The sequence below is a fragment of the Schistocerca nitens genome, chromosome 8, assembly GCF_023898315.1.
Source record: "Schistocerca nitens isolate TAMUIC-IGC-003100 chromosome 8, iqSchNite1.1, whole genome shotgun sequence".
Lineage (NCBI taxonomy): Eukaryota > Metazoa > Arthropoda > Insecta > Orthoptera > Acrididae > Schistocerca > Schistocerca nitens.
This window is the reverse complement of record NC_064621.1, coordinates 48,937,246-48,953,793: the sequence shown is the minus strand read 5'-3', so window position 1 is coordinate 48,953,793 and position 16,548 is coordinate 48,937,246. Positions and strand designations below refer to the sequence as shown.

Here is a 16,548-nt window from a genome sequence, read left to right as displayed (position 1 = left end):
CACTGAACACCACAGAATGGCACTCAGTGCCTCACTTGACTTTTGCTCTGCACCATGCAAGATTGAGTTGGCTGTGGTCTTGTGTCAGTGGTAGAGGACACATGGGAAATTCCGATCGCAACCCAGCCTTCATTAATCTGTGCCTGGCTGGATTCTGATGATGCTGTGTCGGCAGCCTCTACACGGATTGCAGTTGCTGACATTCGTCAGTAGAGCAGTCTCACCATCTTCACATTCTGAGACGACCTGTCCAAACTCCTCACGTGACAACATTTGCCACATTACACTTCGTCACCAATCTTTCTGCAGCCATTCCACTACAGCCAACTGTCTGTTCGATTGGCTAGTATGATGTTCCCACATCCCACACGCCAATATTTGACATTTCTCACACTTTCAGAGATGTTGTGCATGTCTTCTGGGCATTCTTTGTTCCGATCTCCACTTGAAAAGTTCCAATAATTTTAGACACACCGAAAAACCCTAGTATGTTCACACCATTCTTCATCTAAAGGAATGGATTTTTCTGTACTGAAAATAAGGTCAGATTAGTAGGCGATTTCAATCAACGTATCCCTCAAGTCCAGAAATACTGGGTATCAGATCTGTAGCGTTTGGTGTAAGACTTCCACGGTCCACGGTCCACGGTCTAACACTTCCCACTTCCGCCGGCGTACACCTAGTCTGAGACGCTGCGACTGTATAGACAAGTGCACTCACAGTTGACCAGCTCCAGCAGATCCCGCTCAGTGACGCTGGCGCCCGGCTGCAGCACGACGTACGCCCTGGGGCGCTCCTGGTCCAGCTGGTGGGGCACGCCCACCACCGCCGCCTCCTTCACGGCTGGGTGGGTCAGCAGAATGCCCTCCAGCTCAGACGGCGCGACCTGCGTGACACAAACCACACGTCCATGCACGCTATTCCCCACGTACTATACTTATTTGTATGTTGTGAGGTAAGGCTAGGGATACGACAGCAAGAAAGGGAGCTTCTAGAGTATGCCACAGAGATAGCGAGGATTGCAATGATGTTTCTTTCTTTCGGTACATTGGTACATGTTGACGTATAATTTATGTCGCATAAACTCGAGCACGGCAAAAACACAATTAATATAGATTCTTAAGGTTATGGGTTGGTCATAAGTTTGAAATCACACGTTTAAAACCAAGCAGTATGATATAATAGAGAGGGTAGACCTGTGAGGCTATTTTGACAACAATATGTCAGTTTTGGAAGCAGCCATCTGGAATGCAACTGGTGATTTCGAAACGGAATAGGGGTCATGTGACTATCAGAAAGAGAATTACACGAGATAAACAGGCTGTCTTTCAGTTGAGCAAAGGTATGTTCATTCTCGAGTTATCACTGATGTTTTTTTCCTTATCGGTGACGTAAATTCAATCAGCGTTTACACAAACCGAATGCATCGATATAGCTCTCATATCAGATTAGGGGAACACCCATGTTATCGCTAAAGATATCAATCAGCACCACAGAGCCAGACCACAGTGATGTAGTGGAATTCGTAACGTAACAACTCTACATTTTGCTATTTATTTCATGCTTTTGACCTCAAATTTTTTTGGTACTGATTATGTTTTGTACACCTTGTGTGTCAGACCAACGGTTGACTGTTGATACTTATCTAAAATGTGCATGATAATTTTCTTTATCGAATCAATTTTGAAAATCAATTTGTTTACGTTATTAATATATTCAATTATATATGTAAGTAACTGATCTCCTCCTCATGGTATGATGCAACGAATTTCAGAAGGTGGCCTACAGACACAAAAGCAGGGAATGTACTGCATCTCTTAGTCTGTTGTCTTTTTCTTGCACTGGGGCGCAACATGAAAGGAGGCTGGCAGTCAGTTGAAGCCACACAGTAGTGTGCGCAACGAGCAGTTATTTCAGTGCACTAAATGATGTAGCACAACATTGGACGGAGATGTCGAAATGGTATGTGTCCAGCTGTCTCAGTTACTAATCGCCTAGGATGCAATATTTTTTTTAAGGCTAAGCACAACAAATTCAGCACACAATGAAGAAATACTTGCATGGCGAGGTGTAGCTACGCCACTGATACGAGATGTGTCCTGCAGTGTGCTAATTGCTCACTGTTTACATGTCTGTGCTTCTGTTAAAAGACAAGGACTGCTTTTAGTTACATTAAAATTATTGGTATTAATATTTTCTGGTTACATTCTTAACTGGAGTGTACTTCTATGCACTTCCGACGTTTGTGCAGTAAGTTTAATGTTACGTAACAGAAGTGTTAATCCAATGCTATCAGCAAATAATAAAAGTGGTTAGTGATTAGTTAGTTAGTATCTTATAGCAAATTGCTGTTACTTTGATAATGAACGGTAACAAAAAAGCCACTGTACAAAACAAGTAAAGCTTTTAGTTAACAATACGAGGGGCGTTTGAAAAGTCCGCGCAAAGTCCGAGAGATGGCACCACCGGCATGTATCGAGGTCATGTTTATTTAGTAGCATCTTTCGAAAGAACGCAAACCAAGTTTCAACCATATTGGTCTATTTCTTTGTATTTGGCATTCGTGTGAATCTCGGAAGTCGAGTGATTGTCAAAAAATGGACGAAAAAGAATTTCGTGTGGTGATTAAACATTATGAAAGGCAAAACGCCTCAGGAGACCAAAGAGAAGCTTGATAAACATTACGGTGACTCTGCACCTCCGATTAGAACAGTTTATAAATGGTTTCAAAATTTTCGGAGTGGCCATATGGACGCCCTGTGGAGGTTACGACTCCAGAAATCGTTGATAAAATCCATGATATGGCGACAGATGACAGAAGAGTTACGGTCCGTGGGATTGCTAGTGCTGTAGACATCTCGAATGAACGGGTACATAACGTTTTGCGTAAGAATTTGGACATGAGAAAGCTATCCACAAGATGGGTTCGACGATTGCTCACGCTTGACCAAAAACGGAATCATGTGAAGTGTTGCAAGGATGGTTTTCAGCTGTTCAGGAAGAATCCGTAGGACTTTAAGCGTAGTTTCGTCACTGTGGATGAAACATGCATACATTCCTACACTCCTGAGACCAAACAACAATCTAAACAATGGGTTACCAAGGGAGAATCTGCATCAAGAAAGGTGAAGACCATTCCTTCGGCCAGAAAGGTTATAGCGACTGTCTTTTGTGATTCGAAATGGATAATCCTCATAGACTATCTGGAGAAGGGTAAAACTATTACAGGTGCATATTACTGATCGTTATTGGACCATTATAAAACCGAGCTGCAAGGAAAACGCCGCCGATTGGATCTCAAAAATGTCCTTTTCCATCACGACAATGTACCAGCACACACCTCAGCAGTTCTGGTCGCAAAACTATTGGAAATATTCTCCAGACTTGTCTCCCTCGGACTACTATTTGTTCCACAATTTGAAGAAATGGCTGGTGGGACAAAGATTTTATTCAGACGAAGAGGTGATTGCAGCAACTAATAGCTATTTTGCAGACTTGGAAAATTCCTATTATTCAGAAGGGTTCAACAAATTAGAAAAGCGTTGGACGAAGTGTATGTCTAAAAGGAGACTATGTCGAAAAATAAAAAATGGCTTACCCCAAACACGTACGTAGTTTTTATTTTTGCACGGACTCTTCAAACGCCCCTCATACAAGGAAAAGATAGATTGCTACTTACCGGAAAGATGACACACTGAGTTGCCAACATCCACAACGAAAGGGCACACTTTAGCTTTCGGCCAAAGCCTTCTTTAGAAAAGGAAACACACATACGTTCATTCACACAACCAAGCACATCTCATGCAGCTCAAGTTGGAACATAACTGTCATCTGCAATGGAAGCAGAAATCTGGAAGGGTCAGGGGATGGCAGGGTAGAGGTGAAGGAAGAGAAGAGCAGACTGGTGGAGCGTGCAGGGACTAGACTGGCAACAGGCACAGCGTCACGAGGCAGTGGGGCAGGGAGAAGGAGGAGAAGCGAGGAAGGAGAGGATTTGGGAATGGTAAAGACTGGCAGGTGCACTGGCGGAGGGTGGCACACAAAGAGGGTGAGAGACGAGAATAAGGAGAACGTGATAGAACAGAAGGGATCAAAACTGTTAGACGAAGGGTGTATGGGTAGTTGAAGCCGGAATAATTTCAGGAAGGGGGAATGTGTTGTAAGTATAACTCCCATCTGAGTATCTCATAAAAGGTGGTGGTGGTGGGTAGAATCCACATGACTTGGGTAATGAAGCAGCCATTGGAACAAAGCAGATTATCTGCAGCTGCATGTTGTGCTGCAGGGTGGTCTGCTTTGCTCCTGGCCACAGTTTAGCTGTAGCCGTTCATTCTGGTGGACAGCTGGTTCCACATCAGACCAATATAAAAAGCTCTGCAGTGAATGCAACAGAGCTGGTATATGACATTGCTGCTTTAAGTGGCCTGGCCTCTAACAGGATAGGATAAGTCTGTGACAGGACTGGAATTGGAAGTGCCTGGTGGGTGATCTGGGCAGGTCTTGGACCTGGGTCTTCCGTAGGGATAAGATTCCAGTTGCAAGGAGTCAGAACTGGGAGTGGCATGGATATGGACTAGGATGTTGTGAAGTTTGGGTGGACGATTGAACAACACATTAGAAGGCGTGGGAGGGATTTAGGGTAGATGCCCTCGCTTCAGGACATGAAGATAAGTAATCAAAGCCCTGACGAAGAATATAGTTCAGTCGTTCCAGTCCGGGGTGATATTGGGTGACAAAGGGGCACTTCCTTGTAGCTGGTTCTTGGGGGTGATGGTAGGATTGGGGGTGTGTGGAGAAACAGCATGGGAGATCTGTTTATGGACTAGGTCTTGGGGATACAGCCTGTATACGAAGGCCTGTTCCTGGGTGGCCAGGCTGTATGGGAGACATTTTTTGGTGTGGAAGGGAAGACTCCTGTAGAAATACAGGTAATGTTGATTTTAATGTGGATAGAGATATAGATTAGAGAGGAAGAGGTGAATGTCAACTCTGAGTTGAGGAGGACTAGGTGAAGCAGATGGGAGAGAAAGTGTTGAGGTTGTGAAGCAACAAGGGTAGGGTGTCTTGTTCCTGAGTCCAGATCATGAAAATATTGTTAATTAACCTCGATCTGACTAGGGGTTTTGTGTTTTTGGAGGATAGGGAGGTCTCCTCTAGGTTGGCGTAGGAGAGTGCCAAGCAGGTGCCCATGGCTGTGCTGTGGATTTGTTTATATACCTGCTCAAGAGAAGTAGTACGCAGCTTCCCTAAGTTTCCTGTTGCCAGCCTAGTCCCTGGATGCTCCGCCAGATAGCGCACTTCTCAAACTACCTTTTCTTTATATTTTTGGTTTCCAACACGGAGTTTGCAATGTTTGAAAGCTTATACTTATTTACTGGAATGGTCGCTTTGCTTAAGTTCACGATTAATTAACTACTGTGATTTTGCAATTTACAATTGCTCAAATTTCTCTTTCAATAATCTCACTAGTTTTTGTTATAAATGATATAAAAATTATGCTAGCTTTATACACTTTTCTTTCACAAAAATCTAACAGTAAATTTTGGGATATTCTGTTAACTGATTTGACTAAAATTTCAAAGACAAATCTCGGGTTTGTCCCTAAAGGATTAGCAACCGAATACCTTAGCAAATACTGTTTCCAAATAAAAATGTCAGGAAGTAGCTCTGTACCGATTCTCGTCCGAGTGTCGAATACAAGCACTGTTGGGTGTCTAATTCACTTTCAAAATGACTAAGGTAAGGAGTGCACAGTGTGTGTAAAGTGGTTCAGAAATGACGCAACCCAGCAAGTACTAGCCGGCAGCTGTGGCCGAGCGGTTCTAGGCGCTTCAGTCCGGAACCGCACTAGTGCTATGGTCGCGTCGCAGGTTCGAATCCTGCCTGGGGCATGGATGTGTGTGATGCTCTTACGTTAGCTAGGTTTAAGTAGTTATAAGTCTAGGGGACTGATGACCTCAGATGTTAAGTCCCCATTTGAGCCAGCATGTACTAAACGCTTACGATTGCCTTTACAGTATTTCAGTCAGGTTTAGATGATGGTTAACTATTTTTCTCAATAAAAAATGTTTAAAAGTAACGCACTGTAGTGCAAAGCGTCACTACATCAAGCCAACCTGTGTTACGTGAGTGTGGTCACGTCAAGCAAGTGCAAAGTCGCGACACGACACTCGGCAGTTAGTTACGTTTAGCAATCAGTACAATTAAAGTTAAAACTAAATTACAATAAAGCAAAAATAAAGCGGGTTGCGACACAAATTGTCACAAAATTCCCTGTAACTGGCCCTGGCGAAAACGACCACGAATGATAACCACCGTCAAGCATCGTTCAGTAAGAGTCCAGTGAACTGTGTGTTCAGTGCATTTCGCAGGGATCTGCAGTTACGCATATGGGAGGGTTGTCCAGAAAGTAAGTATCGATCTCGAAATGGACACCACAGTGAAAACGCGATGAAGCTTTGCACAGAGGTGTTGGGTAATATCTCTAGTATGACCGTCGAGCGCACCAAGACGTTCTTTTCAGTTGTGGGCGCACTGCGAGCGAGTAAAGCTGCCTAGGACAACGGTGTCTCCCGCCAAATAGGAGTGCCGGCTGAGAGGCTTCGCCTTAATGAATGCAGCCCACCTGACACAACTGCCACGCACTTCCTTCTTCACGGCAATTCTCAGCCGCACGCTGCAGTGGCAGTGAAGACACTCCTGCAGCCTTTTCGATGGGAAGTGTTCGATCACCCACAACACAGCCCTAATTGGCTCGTCCTGAGCATCATCTCTGTTCACATGAAACGCTGTGTACGAAGACAATACTTGGACGCAGGCGACGTGCTTAAGACCAGTGTAGAGAATTATCGGAAAGCACAGGCGGCTGCCTTCTATGACGATGGTGTTGGAAAGTTGGTATAACGCTGCGGCAAATGTCTAAGTTGGAGCGGCGACTATGTAGAGAAGTATCTGGAACGTGTAGCTAACTCTTGCAAATAAAATTTTTCTGATTTTCACTGTGGTTTCCATTTAGCGACAGATCGGAACTTACTTTCTGGACAACCCTCGTATATACCATCTGATCAGCAGTAGCTGGATACCTATCAATGGACATTTTTATGATGTGTGTGCCCTGCCAGGGACACTCTCAGTGAAGTGCATGAATGTCTGTAGAGGGCTGCTACCTCGGGTCCCGGTTGGAGCTTTAGGCAGCACAGACAGCCTCAGAGTGTTATTGCTAACAAAGCTACTTTATGACAGAGTGCACTGTCATGCTGGGGCAAACAGTCAGCATCTCCGAACTGTTCCTCGACTGTACACACTATGCAGTGCTGAAAAATGTATTCCTATCCTTCCGCATTTAGCGTTCTCTTAACTGCAGTAAGTGATCCGCATCCTAACTACCAAAATGACCTCCATTCCTCGACACTACCTCCATCGCGTCTCGCTGTTGGCATTAGACACGATGACGGGTGACACTGTCCAGGCGTTCGCCAGACCAAAACCCTGCCAGTGCGTGGCCACACGGTATAGAGTGACTGATCATTCCATTATCCGTTTATTCTTTCTCGGCCACTGTCCAATGTCGTCACTCTTTACACTACTTCGAGCATCAGTATTGAGTAAAGAAATGTGTGGCTGATTTGCCACTGTGCCTCATTCTTTTTCCTCCCTATTAGCCAGCAAGGCTGCTGGTAGAACTCTCGAGTGATTCCTTCCGGAGATTTAATGCCAATTTTTACAGCCAACCTCCGCAGTTTCCACTGGTACACGAGGCCTGCCTTGTCTTGGCTTAGGTTTGGTTGCTGCTTCACATTTCACATCGCCGACTGTCGGTCTGGGTAGCTTTAGAAGGGTTGAAATGCCCCTGATAGGTTTGTTGTTGAGGTGACGCTCTGCTGCCTCTACTGACGACACGAGGATACGCACAACGCTTTACGCTGGCGGGTCGACCTCGCGTGACACCTAGTGGGCAGTTCTGCATCACACAGGGCTGTCCGAATATTTTTGATCAGATACTGTACCTGGATATCCGTTACCCCGGAGATGTTTAGGTCACGATCCCCGCATTTAAACTGAGTGGATTTTTGTCTATGGGGAAACATAAATGCAGTTGTGCATGCGGTGAAGAACTTGCACACCTCGGGGGGGGGGGGGGGGGGTGAATTGCTGACGCTTGCAGATTCGTGTCAGTGAGGGATGTGTGGAGCGGATGACAGCAACCGTACGGTGTGTTGGACAACAAGGTCGACCGTCTAACGTTATCACAAGTATCTGTCTTGCTCTGCACAAAATGTGACTTAACTCGACAATGAATTAAGCTATGAGATAACGCGAGCGTTTTTATCGTGCGATTCTCCATCCTTTGCGTCACATGACCCTCTTTCCATTTGAAAATTACGAATTGCATTCGAGATGGAAGCTTCCAAAGTTGCCGCTCTGCTGGTAACATCCGTCATAGGTTTTCCCTTCCCCGCACGTCCTACCACTTCCTAAATTTCTGTCTGTCCACTCGTTTTTGTTTTACAACTGTAGTTCCACAGACATGTACCACCGTGTACCTATAATGCGAATTTTTTGTCCAAATCGATAAATTCGAATAGGATGCCCGCAGACAATTCTTTCTTTTTGTGTTTTGTAACAGTCTGAAATTTATTCAAACTCCGTGAAGTTGCACAACGAATCGGCTCCTTCTATCTTAGCGTGGCATGCGTGGATTAATTTAAACGTAGCGCACTTGTCGTGGAATAACACACTTGATGAAATTCCAAAATCGCAGCCATAGGCGAAGACATTGAGGGAATCAACAACACGATATTCTTCTATCGACGATTATATGTGTGTTAGGTAGCTGATGCTTCAGACATACCAAAACGAAGATGTTTCACACCGCTACTAAGATGTGACAGAAAGTAATGCAAGGTAGCTGTCATATTTTTCGAGCACAGAGACAAAAGAAAAAGTGAAAACAAATTTCACAAACACAGGAAATATAGCCAAAACATAATAACATAATAATTTTAATTGATTTCTATTAGTTTCTATCTGAAAATATCATGAGATCGAGAAAAATTATCGGCATAACATGGCATGACGGTTAGTTGACGTCAAAAGTATCTGCAGGACAAAGAGGTCTCCTGTATTAATCATTGTTGTTTTAAAATATAGTTTTCTTTGTTGACATCAAATTGTGTCCAGAATGAGATTTTCACTCTGCAGCGGAGTGTGCGCTGATATGAAACTTCCTGGCAGATTAAAACTGTGTGCCCGACCGAGACTCGAACTCGGGACCTTTGCCTTTCGCGGGCAAGTGCTCTACCAACTGAGCTACCGTAGCACGATTCACGCCCGGTACTCACAGCTTTACTTCTGCCAGTACCTCGTCTCCTACCTTCCAAACTTTACAGAAGCTCTCCTGCGAAACTTGCAAAACTCCTTTCTTTCAGGAGTGCTAGTTCTGCAAGTTTCGCAGGAGAGCTTCTGTAAAGTTTGGAAGGTAGGAGACGAGATACTGGCAGAAGTAAAGCTGTGAGTACCGGGCGTGAGTCGTGCTTCGGTAGCTCAGTTGGTAGAGCATTTGCCCGCGAAAGGCAAAGGTCCCGAGTCTCGCTCGGGCACACAGTTTTAATCTGCCAGGAAGTTTCATATCAGCGCACACTCCGCTGCAGAGTGAAAATCTCATTCTGGAAACATCCCCCAGGCTGTGGCTAAGCCATGTCTCCGCAATATCCTTTCTTTCAGGAGTGCTAGTTCTGCAAGTTTCGCAGGAGAGCTTCTGTAAAGTTTGGAAGGTAGGAGACGAGGTACTGGCAGAAGTAAAGCTGTGAGTACCGGGCGTGAGTCGTGCTTCGGTAGCTCAGTTGGTAGAGCACTTGCCCGCGAAAGGCAAAGGTCCCGAGTTCGAGTCTCGGTCGGGCACACAGTTTTAATCTGCCAGGAAGTTTCACATCAGCGCACACTCCGCTACAGAGTGAAAATCTCATTCTGGAAACATCCCCCAGGCTGTGGCTAAGCCATGTCTCCGCAATATCCTTTCTTTCAGGAGTGCTAGTTCTGCAAGTTTCGCAGGAGAGCTTCTGTAAAGTTTGGAAGGTAGGAGACGAGGTACTGGCAGAAGTAAAGCTGTGAGTACCGGGCGTGAGTCGTGCTTCGGTAGCTCAGTTGGTAGAGCACTTGCCCGCGAAAGGCAAAGGTCCCGAGTTCGAGTCTCGGTCGGGCACACAGTTTTAATCTGCCAGGAAGTTTCACATCAGCGCACACTCCGCTACAGAGTGAAAATCTCATTCTGTAAACATCCCCCAGGCTGTGGCTAAGCCATGTCTCCGCAATATCCTTTCTTTCAGGAGTGCTAGTTCTGCAAGTTTCGCAGGAGAGCTTCTGTAAAGTTCGGAAGGTAGGAGACGAGGTACTGGCAGAAGTAAAGCTGTGAGTACCGGGCGTGAATCGTGCTTCGGTAGCTCAGTTGGTAGAGCACTTGCCCGCGAAAGGCAAAGGTCCCGAGTTCGAGTCTCGGTCGGGCACACAGTTTTAATCTGCCAGGAAGTATCAAATTGTGTATTCATACGTCACATTGTACAGCGAGAAAGTAACACTGGATAAATATCGGATAAACACTGCCCTCTTATTATCTGTCTACTTCTACATCTACATCACTGCTCTGCGATTCGGAATTAAGCGATTGCCAGGGGCTTCACAGAACCACGTCCACTCAAGTTCTCGATCGTTTCATCCTCGAATGGCATGTGGAGCAATAAATACCTAAATGTTTCCGTGAGAGCTGTAGTTTCTCTTATTGTCATCGCTACCTAAATAGGTGGGAGTCAGCAACATATTTTAGCATTCTTGGAACTTGAAAGACTTATACAGTAAATGAAATAGTAGTAAATCATCTACATCTACATGATTATTCTGCAATTCACATTTAAGTGCTTGGCAGAGGGTTCATCGAACCACAATCGTACTATCTACCATTCCGCTCCCGAACAGCGCGCGGGAAAAACGAACACCTAAACCTTCCTGTTCGAGCTCTGATTTCTCATATTTTATTTTGATGATCATTCCTACCTATGTAGGTTGGGCTCAACAAAATATTTTCGCATTCGGAAGAGAAAGTTGGTGACTGAAATTCCGTAAATAGATCTCGCCGCGACGAAAAACGTCTTTGCTTTAATGACTTCCATCCCAACTCGCGTATCATATCTGCCACACTCGCTCCCCTATTATGTGATAATACAAAACGAGCTTCCCTTTTTTGCACCCTTTCGATGTCCTCCGTCAATCCCACCTGGTAAGGATCCCACACCGCGCAGCAATATTCTAACAGAAGACGAACGAGTGTAGTGTAAGCTGTCTCTTTAGTGGACTTGTTGCATCTTCTAAGTGTCCTGCCAATAAAACGCAACCTTTGGCTCGCCTTCCCCACAATATTATCTATGTGGTCTTTCCAACTGAAGTTGTTCGTAATTTTAACACCCAGGTACTTAGTTGAATTGACAGCCTTGAGAATTCTACTATTTATCGAGTAATCGAATTCCAACGGATTTCCTTTGGAACTCATGTGGATCACCTCACACTTTTCGTTATTTAGCGTCAACTGCCGTCTGCCACACCATACAGCAATCTTTTCTAAATCGCTTTGCAACTGATACTGGTGTTCGGATGACCTTACTAGACGGTAAATTACAGCATCATCTGCGAACAACCCAAGAGAACCGCTCAGATTGTCACCCAGGTCATTTATATAGATCAGGAACAGCAGAGGTCCCAGGACGCTTCCCTGGGGAACACCTGATATCACTTCAGTTTTACTCGATGATTTGCCGTCTATTACTACGAGCTGCGACCTTCCTGACAGGAAATCACGAATCCAGTCGCACAACTGAGACGATACCCCATAGGCCCGCAGCTTGATTAGAAGTCGCTTGTGAGGAACGGTGTCAAAAGCTTTCCGGAAATCTAGAAATACGGAATCAACTTGAGATCCCCTGTCGATATTGGCCATTACTTTGTGCGAATAAAGAGCTAGCTGCGTTGCACAAGAACGATGTTTTCTGAAACCATGCTGATTACGTATCAATAGATCGTTCCCTTCGAGGCGATTCATAATGTTTGAATACAGTATATGCTCCATAACCCTACTGCAAACCGACGTCAATGATATAGGTCTGTAGTTCGATGGATTACTCCTCCTATCCTTCTTAAACACTGGTGCGACCTGCGCAATTTTCCAATCTGTAGGTACAGATCTATCGGTGAGCGAGCGGTTGTATATGATTGCTAAGTAGGGAGCTATTGTATCAGCGTAATCTGAAAGGAACCTAATCGGTATACAATCTGGACCTGAAGACTTGCCCGTATCAAGCGATTTGAGTTGCTTCGCAACCCCTAAGGTATCTACTTCCAAGAAACTCAAGCTAGCAGCTGTTCGTGTTTCAAATTCTGGAATATTCCATTCGTCTTGCCTGGTGAAGGAATTTCGGAAAACTGCGTTCGATAACTCCGCTTTAGCGGCACAGTCGTCGGTAACAGTACCATCAGCACTGCACAGCGAAGGTATTGACTGCGTCTTGCCGCTTGTGTACTTTACATACGACCAGAATTTCTTCGGATTTTCTACCAAATTTCGAGACAATCTTTCGTTGTGGAACCTATTAAAGGCATCTCGCATTGAAGTCCGTGCCAAATTTCGCGCGTCTGTAAATTTTATCCAATCTTCGGGATTTCGCGTTCTTCTGAACTTCGCATGCTTTTTCCGTTGACTCTGCAACAGCGTTCGGACCTGTTTTGTGTACCATGGGGGATCAGTTCCATCTCTTACCAATTTATGAGGTATGAATCCCTCAATTGCTGTTGCTACTACATCTTTGAATTTGAGCCACATCTCGTCTACATTTGCATAGTCAGTTCGGAAGGAATGGAGATTGTCTCTTAGGAAGGCTTCTAGTGACACTTTATCCGCTTTTTTAAATAAAATTATTTTGCGTTTGTTTCTGGTGGATTTGGAAGAAACGGTTTGGGCCTAGCTACAACGACCTTGTGATCACTAATCCCTGTATCAGTCATGATGCTCTCTATTAGCTCTAGACTGTTTGTGGCTAAGAGGTCAAGTGAGTTTTCGCAACCATTTATCCTCAGGATAAAGGTTGATTTTTTAAGATGAATGAATTTAGGGACGGCACTTCAGAAAATGTGACTGATTCTGAGTTCATTAGCTGCAAGTACGAGTTCAGTTGTTATTGCTTTGCAAAGATTTCAGTATGTCCAACCGAGCGAGATAGCGCAATGGTCAGCACACTGGACTCGCATTCGGGAGGACGACGGTTCAAATCCGCGTCCGGACATCCTCATTTAAGTTTTCCGTGATTTCCCTAAATCGCTTTAGGCCGGGATGGTTCCTTTGAAAGGGTGCGGACGACTTCCTTCCCCATCCTTCCCTAATCCGACGGGATCGATGACCTCGCTGTTTGGTCCAGCAAACCAGCCAGCCAACCAGCCAACGACCGATTATGTCCAACAATATCTACGTATTTGCAGTCAAGGATAGCTAACTATCATGTATTAATTTTATCATTAGTTCTTAGGAAAAATGACAAGTAGTGAAATCTTGTAAATTCAACAATGCGTTTTTTGCTATACGGCACATTTAAATAGTGTAATAGGTAGTCATTCTGAGTATAAGATTAAAAGCAGCCGACCAGTTGCAAAGGATAAAGTACTCTTTACCTAGGTTTCGATAGATTTAAATCTATCTTCTTCAGAAGACGGCCTGAGGACAATGAACATCGTAATTTATATTAAAGGTATGAAACATGAGTCAAGAATAAAGTTTAACATATAATAGGAGAATCTTGTATTACAAAATGTGAGAAGGATTCCTGGTACTTACAGTATTACATTAACATGGAGTGATATGTCCTTGTCGTTTTCATAAACATCTGCATAACTCCATTAGTCAAATAAAATATAGCCCTGAGAACAGGGTTTGTCAGACAAATAAAAATAAGAACATGGAAGTTGGAGAGCGCATAGGCGACTGAGTAAAATCGGCCAGCGTAGTAGCACTGCGGCCAGGGCAGGTGGCGCTCAGGTCGCGAACTATGTGCCGATTGGCGTACTGAAGTAACATGTAAAATATCAATATTAAATGCGTCCTTAGATAGAATGACAATAAATAAATGGAAAGCATTAATCACTCCCGTTATGACATTGTGGGATCTGTAGGAACAATAACATAGATACATACATCAAAAAGGCAGGTGGCGCTTACGCCGTGAGTAACATGCTGTGGCATATACAGCCAGAATATAAAAGTTATATTACCATAATAGTGAAGCACATAGAACGTATATAAGTCAAAATTTTAAGAAAAATCAATAATGGCTCTTAAGACATAAATACGAAATCCGGTCCACAATCCAGTTAATATACATTTTAGAAAAAGAGAAAATTACATGAGGGCCGATATGGTAGCAGCCATACATCGTGAGAAAAACACATTATATAGCAGGTAGTGAGCTGCAAGATTTGAAAGTGCATTATAGCTTCCTGAGGAAATAGACTACTGAGGTTACTCGCGTTTATGTTATATATTAAATAGTACGGGTTTAAAGCCTTCGAAAAATTGTCTACAGGCAAGGTTCAACTGATCATTCAGTATATTGCCGTCTTTGAGCTCTAGATGTTTAAAAATAAATAACTCTTCCCACAGATCTAGTCTCCGTCCTTTGACTTGTCTGTGTAGGATAACCGTGTCTTCTAACTGTTTAGGGGCATGGCCGGCTATCAAGAGGTGTTCAGCAAAAGTAGAGTTGTGAATATTCGTTCCTTTTTTACCTAATAGATGTTCTTTATATCGTGTTTTCACAGCTCTGCCTGTTTGACCGATATAATATGAGGGGCAGTTATTACAGGTTAGTTTGTAAATACCTGAATTAGAAAACCAATCGCTGGCAATCTCTACTGACTGTATCAGATTTCTTTTTAAACTTATCCGTAGAGAAGGAGACGTTACAGTTATATTTTTTATTTAGAAGACGTTTAATCCTATACGATATGTTACCCAAGAAAGGGATGGAAATAAATTTTTTAGTTTCTGTGGTATCTGTGGGGAGGTTATTTCTCAAAATCGAACAATTCTGGGAAATTTTCTTATTGAGCAGGTAATCGATCATATTCTGGTTGTACCCATTATTAACCGCAATTGCTTTGATGACATTCAATTCCTTTTTTTGATCCGCAGGTGATAAGGGAGTGGTTACCATTCGGTGAATGGCGGAATGAAAAAATGCCAGTTTATGAGCTTTTGGATGAGTTGAGTCAGCGGGAATGACATTATCTGAATATGTTTCGTTGCGGAAGATATTGAAATGGAAGGTATTATCTTGTATAGAAATTGTTAAATCGAGAAAATTAAGTTCACGTTTATCATTTTGAAGTTCTTTTGTGAAGGAAATTTTTTCGTGTAAACCGTTGAAAGTATTAAAGAGATGCTCTAACTCATGATCAGTGCCATCAAAAGCAATGATAATGTCGTCAACATAACGTGCATAATAGCGGATTTTGTGGCGTAATTCTGAACTTGAATTGAAGAACGTTATTTCCAGGGCGTTGATGAAAACCTCTGCTAAAATACCGGCGAGGGGGCTACCCATTGCCAGACCATCTGGCTGTACATACATTTTTCCGTTAAATGTGAAATAATTGTATTTTAAAACGACCTTAAGCAAACCAATAAGTTCCGCAATTTGAGTTTCACTTTTGCTGAACACCTCTTGATAGCCGGCCATGCGCCTAAACAGTTAGAAGACACGGTTATCCTACACAGACAAGTCAAAGGACGGAGACTACATCTGTGGGAAGAGTTATTTATTTTTAAACATCTAGAGCTCAAAGACGGCAATATACTGAATGATCAGTTGAACCTTGCCTGTAGACAATTTTTCGAAGGCTTTAAACCCGTACTATTTAATATATAACATAAACGCGAGTAACCTCAGTAGTCTATTTTCTCAGGAAGCTATAATGCACTTTCAAATCTTGCAGCTCACTACCTGTTATATAATGTGTTTTTCTCACGATGTATGGCTGCTACCATATCGGCCCTCATGTAATTTTCTCTTTTTCTAAAATGTATATTAACTGGATTGTGGACCGGATTTCGTATTTATGTCTTAAGAGCCATTATTGATTTTTCTTAAAATTTTGACTTATATACGTTCTATGTGCTTCACTATTATGGTAATATAACTTTTATATTCTGGCTATATATGCCACTGCATGTTACTCACGGCGTAAGCGCCACCTGCCTTTTTGATGTATGTATCTATGTTATTGTTCCTAAGAGCATTATTGTTTTTTCTTAAAATTTTGACTTATATACGTTCCATGTGCTTCACTATTTTTTTTTTTTTTTTTTTTTTTTTTTTTTACTTTATTGTCATTTTAAAGCCTATACAATAGGCAGGCTGGCAGCAGCACACTACGCTGCTCTTCAGCCAAAGAAGACATAAGCAGCAAAAACATGAGAAAAACATAAAAGTTACAAAATGGTGGGCGATAAAACAGGAG

At 43.3% G+C, this 16,548-nt stretch overlaps 1 protein-coding gene across 1 annotated transcript in view; it reads right to left on the bottom strand.

The window, feature by feature from the left end:
* LOC126198614 (uncharacterized) overlaps positions 1-16,548 on the bottom strand; it is a 295,295-nt gene that overhangs the window by 24,914 nt on the left and 253,833 nt on the right. The window contains exon 7 of the mRNA XM_049935066.1: positions 721-886. Within this exon, the coding sequence (XP_049791023.1) occupies positions 721-886 (166 nt within the window). The remainder of the gene's footprint in view (positions 1-720; positions 887-16,548) is intronic.